We start from the raw sequence: 15,175 nt of genomic DNA, 5'->3' as shown, positions 1-15,175 counted from the left end.
TCTTGAACTGCTTTCAGATGGTCTTTTTGCATGACCCTTTATTTCAACCATTCAGTCTTGCATTTGAAATAAAAGGAAAATTATTAATACATATATATATATATATTCATTTAAAAATAAATAAAAAATTGATATATACGTACTCTGAGGACATCTTCAGAAGTTCTTCTTATGTGTGCAGTGATAAATTCACAAACGTAGTATCCACATAAGTTATTACCTGGTTGCTGCCGCAAACACCACTGTACGAGAAGAAGATTATTCTCATCATCTCATACGTAAATTGAAGTACGATATAGTAATTAAACACGTGGGGAAGTATATATAGTACAACTTACTGATATTTCAACTACATTAAGTGGTGCCTTGCAATCCTTGCGGTGTTGCCGAATAAACTCTTTCCAAACCCTGTGCGACCAATAATGTACGATCGTTAATAAATTATGGCAAAGTCTATTCAATAATAGTTGTGCACGAGAGATCGAAATTACCCCTGGATAATGTCTATCATATCTTGGTATAGTGCCCGCTCTTTTCTCAACGAGTCCAAGATTACTAACCGACTTGAGTTTAACTCAATGACAATGAGTATCCAGTGAAACCTGCATTGGTTTATACACACACGTACATGCACATAAGTTGTATTGATATTACATAAAATGTGTAGACTACATTATTATTAACACTTACTCAAAGTTGTACGGAAAAAGTATTGTTGTCTTGTCGTGCTGCTTCACGAAGAACCTCGTGATATTCGTCTGTGCTTCAGATACCCAGTGCTCCTTGACAATAATATCGGTTTTGAATACGATATAAGGATCAATGAAGCCAACACTAGTGTCTTGTATTCTTTGGAGCTCTGACATCTGGAATCTGTATATAAATATAAGTTACATGTGAGGATAATTATATATACGTATGCATGGAAGTGAGTTTATTAAATAAAAGTAAGAATCACTTACAAACAAAAGGAGCTAATGATTGATTTGTCCAGAGCGTCCAAGTGGTATAGTTGATGCAATTCTTCGAAACTAATATGTAAGATGTCATCGCCACAGAAGTAATGATGGTCTCTAAATCTGACAAAGATTCACTCCTCACCCCTGCCACACGTCTGCATGTACCACTTGTTGAGCAAGTACATTTGCGTACACAATTCATTCAGAGCCACAGGGTTGTACAGACTTTTGCCAAATTTATAAGTCTTCCTGGTATCAACTTCCAGGTTCTGGATTGGAGATTTGCCCGTCAATTGATCCAAGGTTAAACCAGTTAGTTTAAAAAACGCATTAAGGTCTTGAACCGATACTTCTCCAGAGTTGTCTGGTCGATAGACTTCTATGTTGGAACCATATTCATTAGCAACAACAAGATTTTGCATTGGTTGCTTCTGTTGTCCGAGCTGTGGGACATCCTTCCCTGATGCTCTTTTCCTTTTCTTATGTGCACCATGTGACTTCACGAGGGAGCGGTCATAGTCTGATAGTGGCGGAGGCTTACGAACTTTATGCATCTTTTTCTTGTGAGCTTCGACCTTCTGTCTCAGCAGATCTCGTGGTATGTAAAAGTACGGCTTCTCCTTAAGCTTCGCTTGTCTCTGCTTTTGGATATCTATAAAAAAATCTTTCACTTTTTTGTCTTCTTCAGCTGCTATTTGCTCATCAGTCTTTTCAGGAAGTATTTCTTGAGAAATAACTCTTTTTTTCGGGGTCTTCTTTGCCGCCGGGACCTTAGACGTCTCTGTAGTGCGTTGCTGTGGAGGGGGTGGGGTGGTGTTGGAGACCGGCATGGAGGTGATGAGGCCAATGTTGGAGTCCGGCATGGAGGCGTTGGAGATCGTTGTGGAGGCGGTGGGGCCGATATAGGAGTTGGAGATCGTTGTGGAGGCGATGGGGCCGGTGTAGGAGTTGGAGATCGCCGTGGGGATGAAGTCGTCTCGCCCCCCGTGACGCTGTGATGAGATGGGGAATGAATGATTGGGCTAGGCTGGGGGGAGACCCTGCTATAAAAACAAGTTGTGGGTCAATTATTTTTTAAGCCAATATAAAATTAATAGAAAATAATATTTCATTCACTTTCATTCGTACCTAGGGTGAGGTAGGGGAAGCGGTGGCGCCCTAAGAATGATGATGAAGCGTTTGCGCCATTGAATAAATGTCTTCTCTGCTTCTCCTAGTATCTTCTCCCCATCACCACCTTCAATGTCAAGAGGAACATTGTTGTAACCTTTGAGCACTCTATCGACCGAGACGCTAGCATATCCAGGTTGAATAACTGACCCATGGATTCTTGGTGTCTTCGTTCGGTCTATTGGAGATACAACCTCGACAGCCACCATGATTGATGCATTATTACCATCTGGAATATGCAACTCACATGTTGTTAGAGGCTCGGTAATGTCATCAACAGGGAAGCGCAACCCAGCGTCATCTTGAATAACAGGCAGCTCCGTGGAAGCACAACTGCTTTTCATCTGACCAACGGGGCTAATGGTGATTGCCGGCGTTGATTGCGATTGCATTTGACTCAGTGCTAGCTTCACTAGCCTCTTGATCTCCTCCTGCATTCTTGCCTCAAGAGATTTTTCTCGTTCACGTGATTCAAGCAATGCTTGTCGTGACTCATTAACAAATTGCTGCAATACACGGATTCGGTCTGCCTCCTCATCCTTCTTTCTTTGGCGACTTCTGTAGGTATCCTTGTCTGCTGGGAATGCTTGTAGCCACAGAACCACCCCATAGCCTCTTGTTCGACCACCATGTTCGGGATTCTCTAGGGCATATGTTAATTCATCCTTCTCTCTGTTGGGCTTGAAAACACCACTATCAGCTTCTTTCCTAGCACGAGCTAGTCTCTGTGTTGCTCTCTTAATTTTTTGGTTGAAAATTAGCTTGCCGGTGTCTGGGTCTAGGCTTCCCCCATGAGCGTAGAACCAATTCTTCACGCGTTGAGGCCAGTTCTTCTCTATTGTTTCGGGTATGATTCCCTTGGCAGTAATCTTTGCTTCTAGGTTCTGCCACTTGGGAATAGCACTTCTATAACCACCTGATCCCATGCGATGATGGTATTGCTTCTGTCGGGTATTCTGCTGATTCCTCATCACATGTTCCTCACTCTCTTGAGATGTCTTGTATTATATGAAGTCATCCCAATGGGACTCCAACTTGACAAACGCCTTAGCATTGAAATCCGACGTTTCATTCTTCAAGATAAACTTTTTATACAATATCTTCTTCCAACTCTGGAACAATGTTGCCATCTTCTTCATTGTCCAATCCCTCACTAGCTCCTTCAAAGCATCATCTGCTTGTAATGTGAAATGCTGAGTGATATCTATCCAAGCTAGGTTCTTGTCACGATCAGATACAAAACTAACATTAGGAGCGGATATCTTCTGCTTCCATTCACGAGCACTAACTGGGATCCTATCCCTTACAATGAACCCACATTGATTGACATATGTCTGAGCATGTGGTCCCAATGGTTTGTCGGTGTCGGTGTCGAATTCTGATATTATGAAACGGCCCTCTAATGACTTTTTTGGCCCTCAGACTTTGCTACTCTTGTTGGTGGTTGATGTAGATCCAGAGACCGGCTACATGAGTAGAAACACAACGATTAACAACAAATATACGTACGCATGCATCTATAAGAGATGATAGATAATCAAATATACCTCGCTAGTATTTTCTTGCGCGACAATTTGTTGATCTTCAACCACCGGGATATTCAGGATATCCTCATAATCAGCAAAGTACCGACTCATGTCATCTACATCCGTATTGGTGCCAGCGTTGATAATATCCGCCATTATGTCATCATTCAAGTTATCATCCGGAGCAGCCATTTGTATCTTCAAGACATAGATAGAATTACTATGGCACATAACATAAGTACATGTGATAACACATATAGAATTACTAAATCCAATTAAATATAATAACACATAATCAAATCAAAAACACTTTCGATCCAAAAACATGGAAATAAGTACATATATATATACACATAGAATGATACAATTTTCTCTCTCTCAACACATAGAAATAAGTGCATATGTATATATCTCTAGATATGCATGTGATAACACATAGAATGTCTCTCTAGATACAATTTTCTCTCTCTCTCAACACATAGAAATAATTAAGTACATGTATATATACACATAGAAATAATTAAGTACATATATATGTATACATATAGAATCTCTCTCTAGATACATGTGATATAGATAGAATTACTAATAAAATATCCAAGTGATATATAGATAGAATTACTAAAATAAAATATGCATGTGATATAGAGATAGAATTACTAATAAAATATGCATGTGTCAATTACTAAAACAAAATTAAATCTAACATATATATAGAGAGATAGAATATAATTACTAAATCCAATTAAATAAAATAACACACATATATCTAGATAGAATTAATTACTAAATCTAATTAAACCTAACATATATACATAGATAGAATTACTAAATCAAAATTAAATCTAACACATATATAGAGAGAGATAGAATAATAATTACTAAATATATCAAAAACTATAATAAAAAACTATCTAAATGAACTATCTAAATAAAGTACTAATTAAATTTTAATACATTTAAATCTAATTAACATATATCAAAAACTATCTAAAAAACTATCTAAAAAACTAAGAATAAACTACTAATTAAATTTTAATACATTTTAATCTAACATATATATCAAAAACTGTCTAAAAAACTATCTAAAAAATATGGCCGAGCTAGCTAGCAGGCTAGGGGCGGATGGCGGGCGTGCTAGCCGGCCACGGGGCCGAGCTGAGCCGCGCGAGGACACGACGTACGGCGGAGACGAGCTCGACGTACGGCCGCCAGGCGGGGGTCACTAGTAGAGAACAGACCTTTGATCCTCGGTCAAAATGGACTCTAGTCCCGGAATTTTTTGCCCCCGGGACTAGAAATACCTTTAGTCCCGGTTGGTGGATCCAACCGGGACTAAAGGCCCCTGCCCAACGGCTACTGCGCCAGACAGAGGTGGCAGGGACCTTTAGTCCCGGTTGGAGCCACCAACCGGGACTAAAGGTAGACTTCTACTCCCGGTTGGTGGCTCCAACCGGGAGTAAAGGTCTACTCCCGGGCCGTGGCTGCGCCCGGGGTTGGAAAGTTACCTTTAGTCCCGGTTGGATCTATCAACCGGGACTAAATGTTCTCCCTTTATAAATCGGCCGTCTCCTCCTTCCTCCCCGAGCCCGAGCTCAGCACATTTTGAAGCTCACTGCAGTAGTGTTCTTGCTTCCTCCCTCCCTCCATTGTTCCTCCATCCATTCTTCGATTCCTCCGTCGATTCTTCAATTGTAAAGGTTACCAATCTCATACTCTCATTTTTTACCATTTTCTTATGCCATTTTATTCACTATATATATTTATGGTTCTTTATTATGGTTTTTTTTCATTTGTAAGCAATTTGAGCTCAAAATCACTTTAAGCTTGCATATTTACATGAAAGAAGGTTAAAGTATATATAAATATAAAGTTAGAAAATAGTTAGAAAATTATAGCAAATCCTTACTAGTTGAACTTGCGGACCGTGTTCAGGTCGGCGAGGATGTTCTCTGCCGAGCGGTAACGGACGTCAAGGAGGAGCTTTGATTCTACGAGGGAGAGCGATAACGGTCGTGGAAGACCGTGTTCCCTTCCTCGTAGAATCGGAGCTCTTCCTTGACCAAGTACGGTGCCGTCCGGTGGAGAAATCCTCGCCAAGCTGATCACGTAAGCAAGGTCAACTAGTACGGATGGTTATTTATTCACATGTCCCGATATCGTCGTAGTAGTCTGTCAATCACCGTACCTAAACGTAGTATATATAAATAAAAACTTAGAAAATAGTTAGAAAATTATAGAAAATCCGTATTAGTTGAACTTGCGGACCGTGTTCAGCTCGGCAAGCATGTTCTCTGTCGAGCGGTAACGAACATCAAGGAGGAGCTTTGATTCTACGAGGGAGAGCGACAACGGTCGTGGGAGACCGTGTTCCCTTCCTCATAGAATCGGAGCTCTTCCTTGACCAAGTACGGTGCTGTCCGGTGGAGAAATGCTCGCCGAGATGATCACGTAAGCAAGGTCAACTAGTACGGATGGTTATTTATTCACACGTCCCGATATCGTCGTAGTAGTCTGTTATGTGTGTACATTCCCATTCTTCTGTTAATTTGCGGAAATATCATATGAATTACTTACCTGCCGCAGTAAAAGACGAGAACACAATGACCATTAAAAATATCATTGTTTAGAGATCTAGATAATTTTATAGTTTGTTAATTTTATTTGTTTATAAAAGAAGAAATTTATAGTGTATTAAAAAATGAGTATAGAGAGTAGATGGCAACTGCTTCCGGGTCCTCGGCCTCTCATGGGTTTCCAAAGCGACTTAGGCCGGGCCTTCCTCTCATTCCATGCGGCAAGTGTCGTGATGAGATGAAGATTGTGATGGAGTACCGAGTGAAGAAGGAGGGTCCCAACAAGGATCGTATCTTCTACAAGTGTCCGGATCGCAATGTGAGTTATTTTATCGTATTTAATGATTATGGTTAGTTTATACCTATTTTCATGATGGTTGTGATTAAAGTTCTAATTTTTTGTTTTAATTTCAGTGGGATGGCAGTGGACGATGTTCAGGCTTCTACTGGGAGGAAGAGTATGTTGAACTCGTGCAAAAATATCTTGCACAACAGGCAGATACGGCGGCTAATGAGGCAGTGATCCAGCCGAAGAAGCCCAAAGATGTTGCACAATCGGGGGATCTGTCTGTTTTAGTTGAGATTGGTCGCGAAATCCTTGTGCTCCTGAAATGTATTTTAGCTTTAGTTCTTTTAGTGGTAGTTGGGATTGTCTACATTGTAGCGATGCTTTCATAAATTTGTATCTTTTGTGGTGGCACGCATGTTGTATAAATAATTAATTATGATCTAGGTTTTAATATGATATTTATGTCATGTAATGCAGATGAGCCGTCATTGGATGTATAATGCTGATCGCCGCTCACAAGAGTTCATTGACGGCGTGCATTCTTTATTACGTGCAGCCGAGACAAACAAACGCGACGGTTTCATGTGCTGCCCATGTGCCATATGTAAGAATACGGTGGAATATCCTTGCTCAAGGACTCTTCATTCACACTTGTTCAAGTCGGGTTTCATGCCAAACTATATTTGTTGGACAAAGCACGGAGAAACCGGTGTTGTAATGGAAGAAGATGAAGAAGAACAATGGGACGACAATGATATTATTCCTGATGGTGCGTGCTTCAATGATACTGCAATGGGAGAAGCTGAAGAAGAGGTAGTCGCAGAAGATGAGCTGGCTGATGATCTTTGTCAGGTCATTCGTGATGCACAAAGAGAATGTGAAAGTGAAAAGGAGAAGATCAAGTTCGAGCGGATGCTAGAAGATCACAAGAAATTGTTGTACCCAACTTGTGATGCAGGGCAGAAAAAGTTGGGAACCACACTAGAATTGCTGCAATGGAAGGCAAAGAATGGTGTATCTGACAAGGGATTTGGAGAGTTACTAAAAATCCAAAAGAAGATGCTTCCGAAGTATAATGAATTGCCCGCCACTACCTACGAAGCAAAACAAGTTGTCTGTCCTATGGGGCTAGAAATAGAGAAGATACATGCATGTCCTAATGACTGCATCCTATACCGTGGCAAAGAGTACGAGAAATTGGATGCATGCCCGGTATGCCATGCGTCGCGGTATAAGATCAGGCGAGATGACCCTGGTGATGTTGAGGGCGAACGTCCACGTAAGAAAATCCCTGCCAAGGTTATGTGGTATGCTCCTATAATACCACGCTTGAAACGTCTGTTCAGAAACAAAGAACATGCAAAATTGTTACGATGGCACAAAGAAGACCGTAAGGTAGACAATATGTTGAGACACCCTGCTGATGGGTCCCAGTGGAGAGCAATCGACAGAGAATTCCCGGAGTTTGCAAATGACGCAAGAAACTTAAGGTTTGCTTTAAGTACAGATGGTATCAATCCTTTTGGAGAGCAGAACAGTAGTCATAGCACTTGGCCTGTTACTCTAAGTATCTACAACATTCCTCCTTGGTTATGCATGAAGCGGAAGTTCATTATGATGCCTGTGCTCATCCAAGGCCCGAAGCAACCTGGCAATGACATCGATGTGTACCTGAGACCACTTATTGATGAACTTCTCATTTTGTGGAATAAAGAAGGTGTACGTGTGTGGGATGAGTACAAACAGGAACACTTTGATCTGCGAGCATTGTTGTTCGTAACAATCAATGATTGGCCTGCTCTAAGTAATCTTTCAGGACAGTCAAACAAGGGATATAATGCATGCACACACTGCTTCGGTGATATTAGAGGTGTATTCTTGAAAAAATGTCGAAAGGTCGTGTACCTTGGCCATCGTCGATTTCTTCCTGCAAATCACCCCGTAAGAAAGAAAGGTAAGCATTTTAAAGGGAAATCAGACCACCTGACCAAGCCTCGCAACCGAACCGGTGAGGATGTACTCGATATGGTCAATGATGTGAAAGTCGTCTTTGGAAAAGGACATGGAAGCCAACCTATTCCGAAAGACGCTACCGGTCACGCACCCATGTGGAAGAAAAAGTCCATATTTTGGGACCTACCCTATTGGCAAGTCCTGGAGGTCCGTAGCTCGATCGACGTGATGCACCTGACGAAGAATCTTTGTGTGAACCTGCTAGGCTTTATGGGTGTGTATGGAAAGCCTAAGGACACATTTGAAGCACGACAGGACCTGCGTTGTTTGAGAGAAAGAGACAACCTACATCCAGAGAAGACAGATGATGGACGCCATTACTTACGTCCTGCTAGCTACACTCTAAGCAAAGAGGAGAAGGAAATCATGTTTGAATGCTTAAACAACATCAAGGTACCATCTGGATTCTCCTCGAATATAAAGGGTATTATAAATGTGCCAGAGAAGAAATTCTGTAACTTAAAGTCCCATGACTGTCACGTTCTCATGACGCAATTACTTCCAGTTGCATTAAGAGGAATTCTACCTCCAAATGTACGTCTAGCCACCGTAAAGCTATGTGCATTCCTCAATGCAATTTCTCAGAAGGCAATTGATCCAACTGATCTAGCTAAACTACAGAATGATGTGGTTCAATGTCTCGTCAGCTTTGAGTTAGTGTTCCCTCCTTCCTTCTTTGATATTATGACACACCTCCTAGTTCACCTAGTCAAGGAGATTTTCACTCTCGGTCCTGTGTTCCTACACAACATGTTCCCCTTAGAGAGATTCATGGGAGTCCTAAAGAAATATGTTCACAACCGTGCTCGCCCAGAAGGAAGCATCGCCAAGGGCTATGGAACAGAAGAGGTCATTGAGTTCTGTGTTGACTTTATTCCCGACCTTGACTCGATTGGTGTTCCTGAATCGAGACATGAGGGGAGACTAAGCGGAAAGGGGACACTAGGGAGGAAAACATATATTGGTACGGATGATGATTATTTCAATAAAGCGCACTACACAGTTCTACAGAACTCCTCTTTGGTAGATCCGTATATTGAGACACACAAGGATCTCTTACGATCCGAGTTTCCTAGGAAGACTGAAGCTTGGATTACGCATAAGCACATGGAAACTTTCGGCGGTTGGTTGCGAAAAAAATGTCAAGGTGATGAGAGCATCCATGAGCAACTGTATTTATTGGCTATGCAACCATCATGGCATATCGTCACATACAAAGGGTACGAGATAAATGGGAACATATTCTACACAGTAGCCCAAGATAAAAGGAGTACCAACCAAAACAGTGGTGTCCGCATAGATGCCACAGACCCGAATGGGAATAAGCAGACATATTATGGACGCATAGATGAAATATGGGAACTAGAATATGCACCTACTTTGAAGATCCCATTGTTCAAGTGCCAATGGGTCAAGGTGACCGGAGGCGGAGTAACAGTAGACAACGAGTATGGAATGACAACAGTAGACCTTAGTAATATTGGGTACAAAGACGAACCATTCGTCCTTGCCAAGGATGTGAATCAGGTGTTCTATGTCAATGATATGTCTACCAAACCAAAAAGAGGGAAAAATGATAATGACTCAACCAAAGAGCCAAAGCGCCACATAGTTCTTTCAGGGAAAAGAGTCATCGTGGGAATTGAGGACAAGTCGGACATGTCAGAAGAATATGAAAAGGATGACCGAATTCCGCCCTTCAAAGTGAACAAAGACCCTAGCATCTTGGTAAATGATGAGGACACTCCATGGTTACGAAGCGATCATAACCAAGGGACATACATAAAGAAGAAGTTCACTGCTGTGCCCACTTGATGATATAGTGATTTAATATAGTGTGTGTTTGAGATATTATGTAATAATTGTGAATTCAGATGTTTATTATGTCATGTTTTAAATTAAATCAATGTTTGATTTGGTGGGATTTCTCTCTCAAAAAGGTAAATTATTAGGATACTGAGTGATGAAAAATTAAAATATTAACGTTAAAATGATATGAAAACAAATTTCCTGTCCAAAACCAATAATTTTAATAATTTTAATTAAACACTACATTTTTGCATTAACGAAATAATAAATATTAGTTACATTATGTTTTATAATTCTAACAAAAAATAAAAAAAGTTAGGTTATCGATTTTTCCTATGTGCAATAAACAAAAATAAAATTCATATTTTTAACAAAATAATTTTATGCCTTTTATTTAATTTACTATGTATTTAATAAAAACTATTGCATTTCTATTGTATGTAACAAGACTATTGCTTAAAACAGGCGGGAAACGAAACTGCAGGCCACCTTTACTCCCGGGTGGGAAGCCCACCCGGGAGTAAAGGTGGGCTGCAGTTTCGCGGCCCGCCAAAAAAAATCCTTTACTCCCGGTGCGTGTTACCAACCGGGAGTAAAGGTATACCTTTACTCCCGGTTGGTAACACGCACCGGGAGTAAAGGTACCTTTACTCCCGGTTGGTAACACGCACCGGGAGTAAAGGGTTTTTACTCCCGGTTGGTGGATGGCACCGGGAGTAATTCTCCTCTGCTATATAACCTCCAGCGCCTGGCAGATCGATCCGCTCGTCTTCTTCCTCGTCGAACACCGCCGCCCTCTTCTTCCTCGCGCCGCGTCTGTTCGCCTTCCGTGACACCGGCGTCGCCGTCTTCTTCCTCGTGCGGCCTCCACCGCGCGCGCCCGTGCCCCTCCTCCGCGCTTGCCCGTGGCCCTCCACCGCGCCCTCCTCCGAGCCCGACACGCCCTCCACCGCGCGTTGCCCCACCGCGCCGGCCCGAGGCCCTCCAGTAGGTACACTGCCGATATTTGGAACTCTAAATGATTTTAAATAAAAACATATCTTAAGGCAAGTTTTGAATATTTGGAACTCTAAATGACAAGTATAATTAAGGATCACCAATAAAATTACTTTAGAAATTAATTGGATCGATATAAATCCATGGCTTGTATAATAAACACGCTATATATTATTCGGAAACAACGCTACGAACCATCCGCTTGCTGTTAAGATATGTTTGTTAATAAACACGCTATATATTATTCGGAAACAACGCTACATTAATAGAAGAATTTTTTCTATCTTCATAGATCAATGTTTGTTAACGAAATTTTATCCAAATATATTCATGTAGGGTCTTTTTTTTTGAAGGATTTGTTGTAGGATATATAATGGTCAAATAGGAACTCAATTTTGATACCCAGTTTGTAAACTAAGCGTTTTTTAGTTTATCAAAAATATCACATGTTTCTTCATTTGTGAACTTTGAATATACAGATATAATATATTAATGTTGCTAAAGTAATATGAGCATTACATATTTTTTCCGGGAAGACTATCTTCAAACTTTATATCATAGCATCAGAGATCGCCTGTAAAAGAAGAAAATAAATTCTTATCATTTCGGAAATAGTAATGGTTATATGAGCAATAAGACACATATACTTACATTTCATAATGACTTATACTTATATTATTAACATAGAATTTTCTCATATGATGAATGACTACATGGTTGATCACATGGTACATAGGATCACAACATCACGCACCGACACCGCGAGAAATATGGATGAGGAGGAGTTGATGATGAATTTGATCAACACTGGCACTCAAGTTGCCGGCGATGATGGTGCTAAAAATAACATGCAAGAGGATGTAGATGACGGGAGTCAGTACTTAGCTCTTGAACAAAATGAGCAACAACATATTGGCCAAGTATATATTTTTTATTATTAGCTATATATATATATTATCATATGTCCTATGTGTGCTCATGACATTAAAAATAATGTTTATGTTTTGTAGCCCTCTGGATCGACATCAACAACTACAACGAAGAGTAAAAATGTTCGAGGTCCCAAAAAGCCATTGGAGGGTCGCTTCATCATCTCAGAGTTCAATGTGGATACAGGAGAACCGGGGGGGCCGAATAAAATGAAATTTGTGCACCACTGTGGTTACCTTGTACGGGACCGACTCCCGATTAGTACCCGTGAATGGAAGAAGAAGACCAATGCTCCTCATATCAGTTTTGTCTCCGATCGTGACAAGGCGTTAATTTGGAATGATGTCTTGGTACATTTCACGCTCCAAACAGATGATTATGATGATATAATAGATGGTGATGAATTGAAGGAGCGAGTTAGGGATTGGGCAATGAAGAAGATGGCCACCCAGTTTCAGACTTGGAAGAAACACCTATACACAACGTATGTCAAGAAGAACATAGCACCAGATTTTACTGTCCCAGGCCCGATCTCAAAGCAGAGGCCCTATTGGGATGAGTTTGTACAGTACAAGACTTCGGAAGAGGGTGTGAGTCGGGTGATAAAGAACCAACATAATGCCCAACAGAAGACATACCACCATACCTTGGGATCAGGTGGCTACCCGACTGCCATTAAGAAGTGGAACAAAATGGAAGCAGACCTTCTTGCCAAGGGTATCAGACCAGAATCACTCGAGTGGGGAGAACGTGCAAAGAATTGGTTTTTCGCTCATGGGGGAACACTAGACCAGGAGACAGGGAAGTGCGTTTATGGCGCAAGACTGCAAGAAGTAGCAGAAAGATTGTTTTATGCTCAGAGAGCTACTGCTAGTGGTGCGTTCAGGCCCAACAGAGAGAAGGATGAGCTGACATACGCCATCGGGACTATTGAACATGGTGGCCGAACTAGAGGCAAAGGAAGTGTCTCGTGGGAGCATGGATTCCCTCAGGACAGACCTTCCTACAGAAGTCGCCAGAGAAAGAAGGAAGAAGAGGCACACCGGCTCCAGAGGTTGGAGGAAGCGGTGCGTGAAGCACAGGAGCGGGAAAAAAACCTTGAAGCGAGAATGCAGGAGGAAATCAAAAGGCAAGTGCAAATAGCAGTGAGTGCAAGCAAGCAGGCATCAGAGCCAGGAATCAACATTAGCCAATCTGTTCAGTTGAAAAGCAGCTGCGCTTCCACGGAGATACCAAATCAAGGGGACACAGGACTGCGCTTCCCTGTGGATGACGTCACTGAACCTTGTACAACGTGTGAGCTACACATTCCGAAGGAGAATTCCACAATCAAGGTGGCTATCGGTCTTGTTAATCCTATCGACCGAACCAAGACACCAAGGATTCATGGGAATATAATCCAAGAAGGATATGCCACCATCTCGGTAGATAAAGCTGAAAAAGGTTTTAGTGATTTGCCTCTTGACATTCCTGGAGGTGATGGCGAGAAGACTCTAGGAGAAGCGGAGAAGACATTCATTCTATGGCGCAAGCGCTACATCATCATTCCAGGGATGTCGGCTCCACCTCCTCCTGAACTACCTCACCATAGGTATGTGCGGATGAAAACACTACATCATTAATTTGTATTGGCTTAAATAATTAACAATCTGCTCATAATAATATGTCATTCCTTTTTTTGTAGCAGATCCTCCCCCAATCTAAATCCAATTGTTCAATCGCCAGATCATCATAGTGCTCTGTACGATGACATTGTGTTGGAAGACGAGGCTGCATCCACACCCTCTCCAAGGAGGTCTCCAACGCCGCAGCCGCCACCTCCAAGGAGGTCTCCAACGCCGCTGCCAACACCTCCAAGGAGGTCTCCAACGCCGCTGCCAACACCTCCAAGGAGGTCTCCAACGCCTCCCCCGCCCCCACCTACCAAGAAGCCTAGCAAGAGGCCAGCCCCTCAAACGAAGAACCAGTCCCCGCCTGCAAAGAAAGCCACCGTGAAACCAAGGGTTATTCCCAAAATAATATCTGAAGAGAAGGAAGAAGGAACTGATGCATATAAAAAAGACATGTCTAGATTCTATGACAAACTTAAAATGAATCAAGAAGCAAGGAGAAACCCAGAGAAACCGTACTTCTTCGTAGCTCCGGATATTTTAAGAAAAAAGGTGATTTCTTACCAGCATCAACAGCGGGAATCTCGTAAGCCGTCCAAATCAACGTTATCAGACTATGACCGCACTCTCACCAAGTCAATTGAGGCGGCACAGAAAAAGAAGCGGGCAGGGAAAGGAGTTGCCCAACTCGGACAACAAGCGCACCAATCAATCCCCCCGCTAGTTGTTGGTAATGAATATGGTTCGAATTTAGGATTAATGCATCAGGCAAACATACCTCCGGATGTCGATTTGGATCACCTTGGTGAATTTCTTGATGAGACTGGTCTCGACCTTTACCAGATGTTTGGTGATGGAAACATTGAGAGTGCGGCGGAGGTTGATATTTGGAAGAAAAAATTTGTACTAGGCCAGAGTCTATACAACCCTCAAGCCTTATCTGATCTGGGGACGCAAATGTACCTGCTAAACAAGTGGTACATGCAGGCGTCTACCAGTGGAGACTTCTGCGTTGGTGTCAGAATTAGAGACGAACATTGGTTCCGTGGCGATGATGTTATGTATGTTGACTTTGCAGAATTTCATCAACTATGCCACCTGACCTCTCTGGACAAAGTTATCATTAGCTGCTATTGCCTGTAAGTAATAATTCTTTCGATCTATTATTAAACTCATCATATGTGTGTATATGCATATAAATTATCCTAACAAGTACTATATATATGCAGATTTACAATGACAGAGCTCAGAAAGGAAGGCTGCAATGAAATTGGTTTTGTTGATCCCCATATAGTAT

General features: G+C 41.7%; 1 protein-coding gene across 2 annotated transcripts; it reads left to right on the top strand.

Annotated features, from left to right (window-relative positions):
• The first annotated feature begins 4,990 nt into the window (after positions 1–4,990).
• Positions 4,991–7,584, top strand: LOC136474744 (uncharacterized). 2 transcript variants are annotated; one of them, XM_066472300.1, is made up of 4 exons: positions 4,991–5,355; positions 6,367–6,550; positions 6,646–6,844; positions 6,998–7,584. In XM_066472300.1, the coding sequence occupies exons 2-4, from the start codon at positions 6,374–6,376 to the stop codon at positions 7,018–7,020; spliced, it is 399 nt and encodes a 132-aa protein (XP_066328397.1). In that variant the 5' UTR covers positions 4,991–5,355; positions 6,367–6,373; the 3' UTR covers positions 7,021–7,584. The 2 variants fall into 2 exon arrangements, 1 of the variants encoding a protein (XP_066328397.1); XR_010763010.1 differs by lacking the exons at positions 6,367–6,550; positions 6,646–6,844.
• Positions 7,585–15,175: the final 7,591 nt, after the last annotated feature.

This window comes from Miscanthus floridulus, chromosome 8 (genome assembly GCF_019320115.1).
Source record: "Miscanthus floridulus cultivar M001 chromosome 8, ASM1932011v1, whole genome shotgun sequence".
Lineage (NCBI taxonomy): Eukaryota > Viridiplantae > Streptophyta > Magnoliopsida > Poales > Poaceae > Miscanthus > Miscanthus floridulus.
The sequence above is the reverse complement of the archived record's forward strand: the minus strand, read 5'-3'. Positions and strand labels throughout refer to the sequence as shown.

What these genes read in the sequence shown, in the direction of transcription:
- LOC136474744 (XM_066472300.1), top strand. Translation starts at nt 6,374, where the DNA reads ATGGCAACTGCTTCCGGGTCCTCGGCCTCTCATGGGTTTCCAAAGCGA. An exon ending in ACAAGTGTCCGGATCGCAAT is followed by an intron (nt 6,551 to 6,645) that starts GTGAGTTATTTT and finishes TTTTAATTTCAG; the next exon opens with TGGGATGGCAGTGGACGATG. An exon ending in AATCCTTGTGCTCCTGAAAT is followed by an intron (nt 6,845 to 6,997) that starts GTATTTTAGCTT and finishes CATGTAATGCAG; the next exon opens with ATGAGCCGTCATTGGATGTA.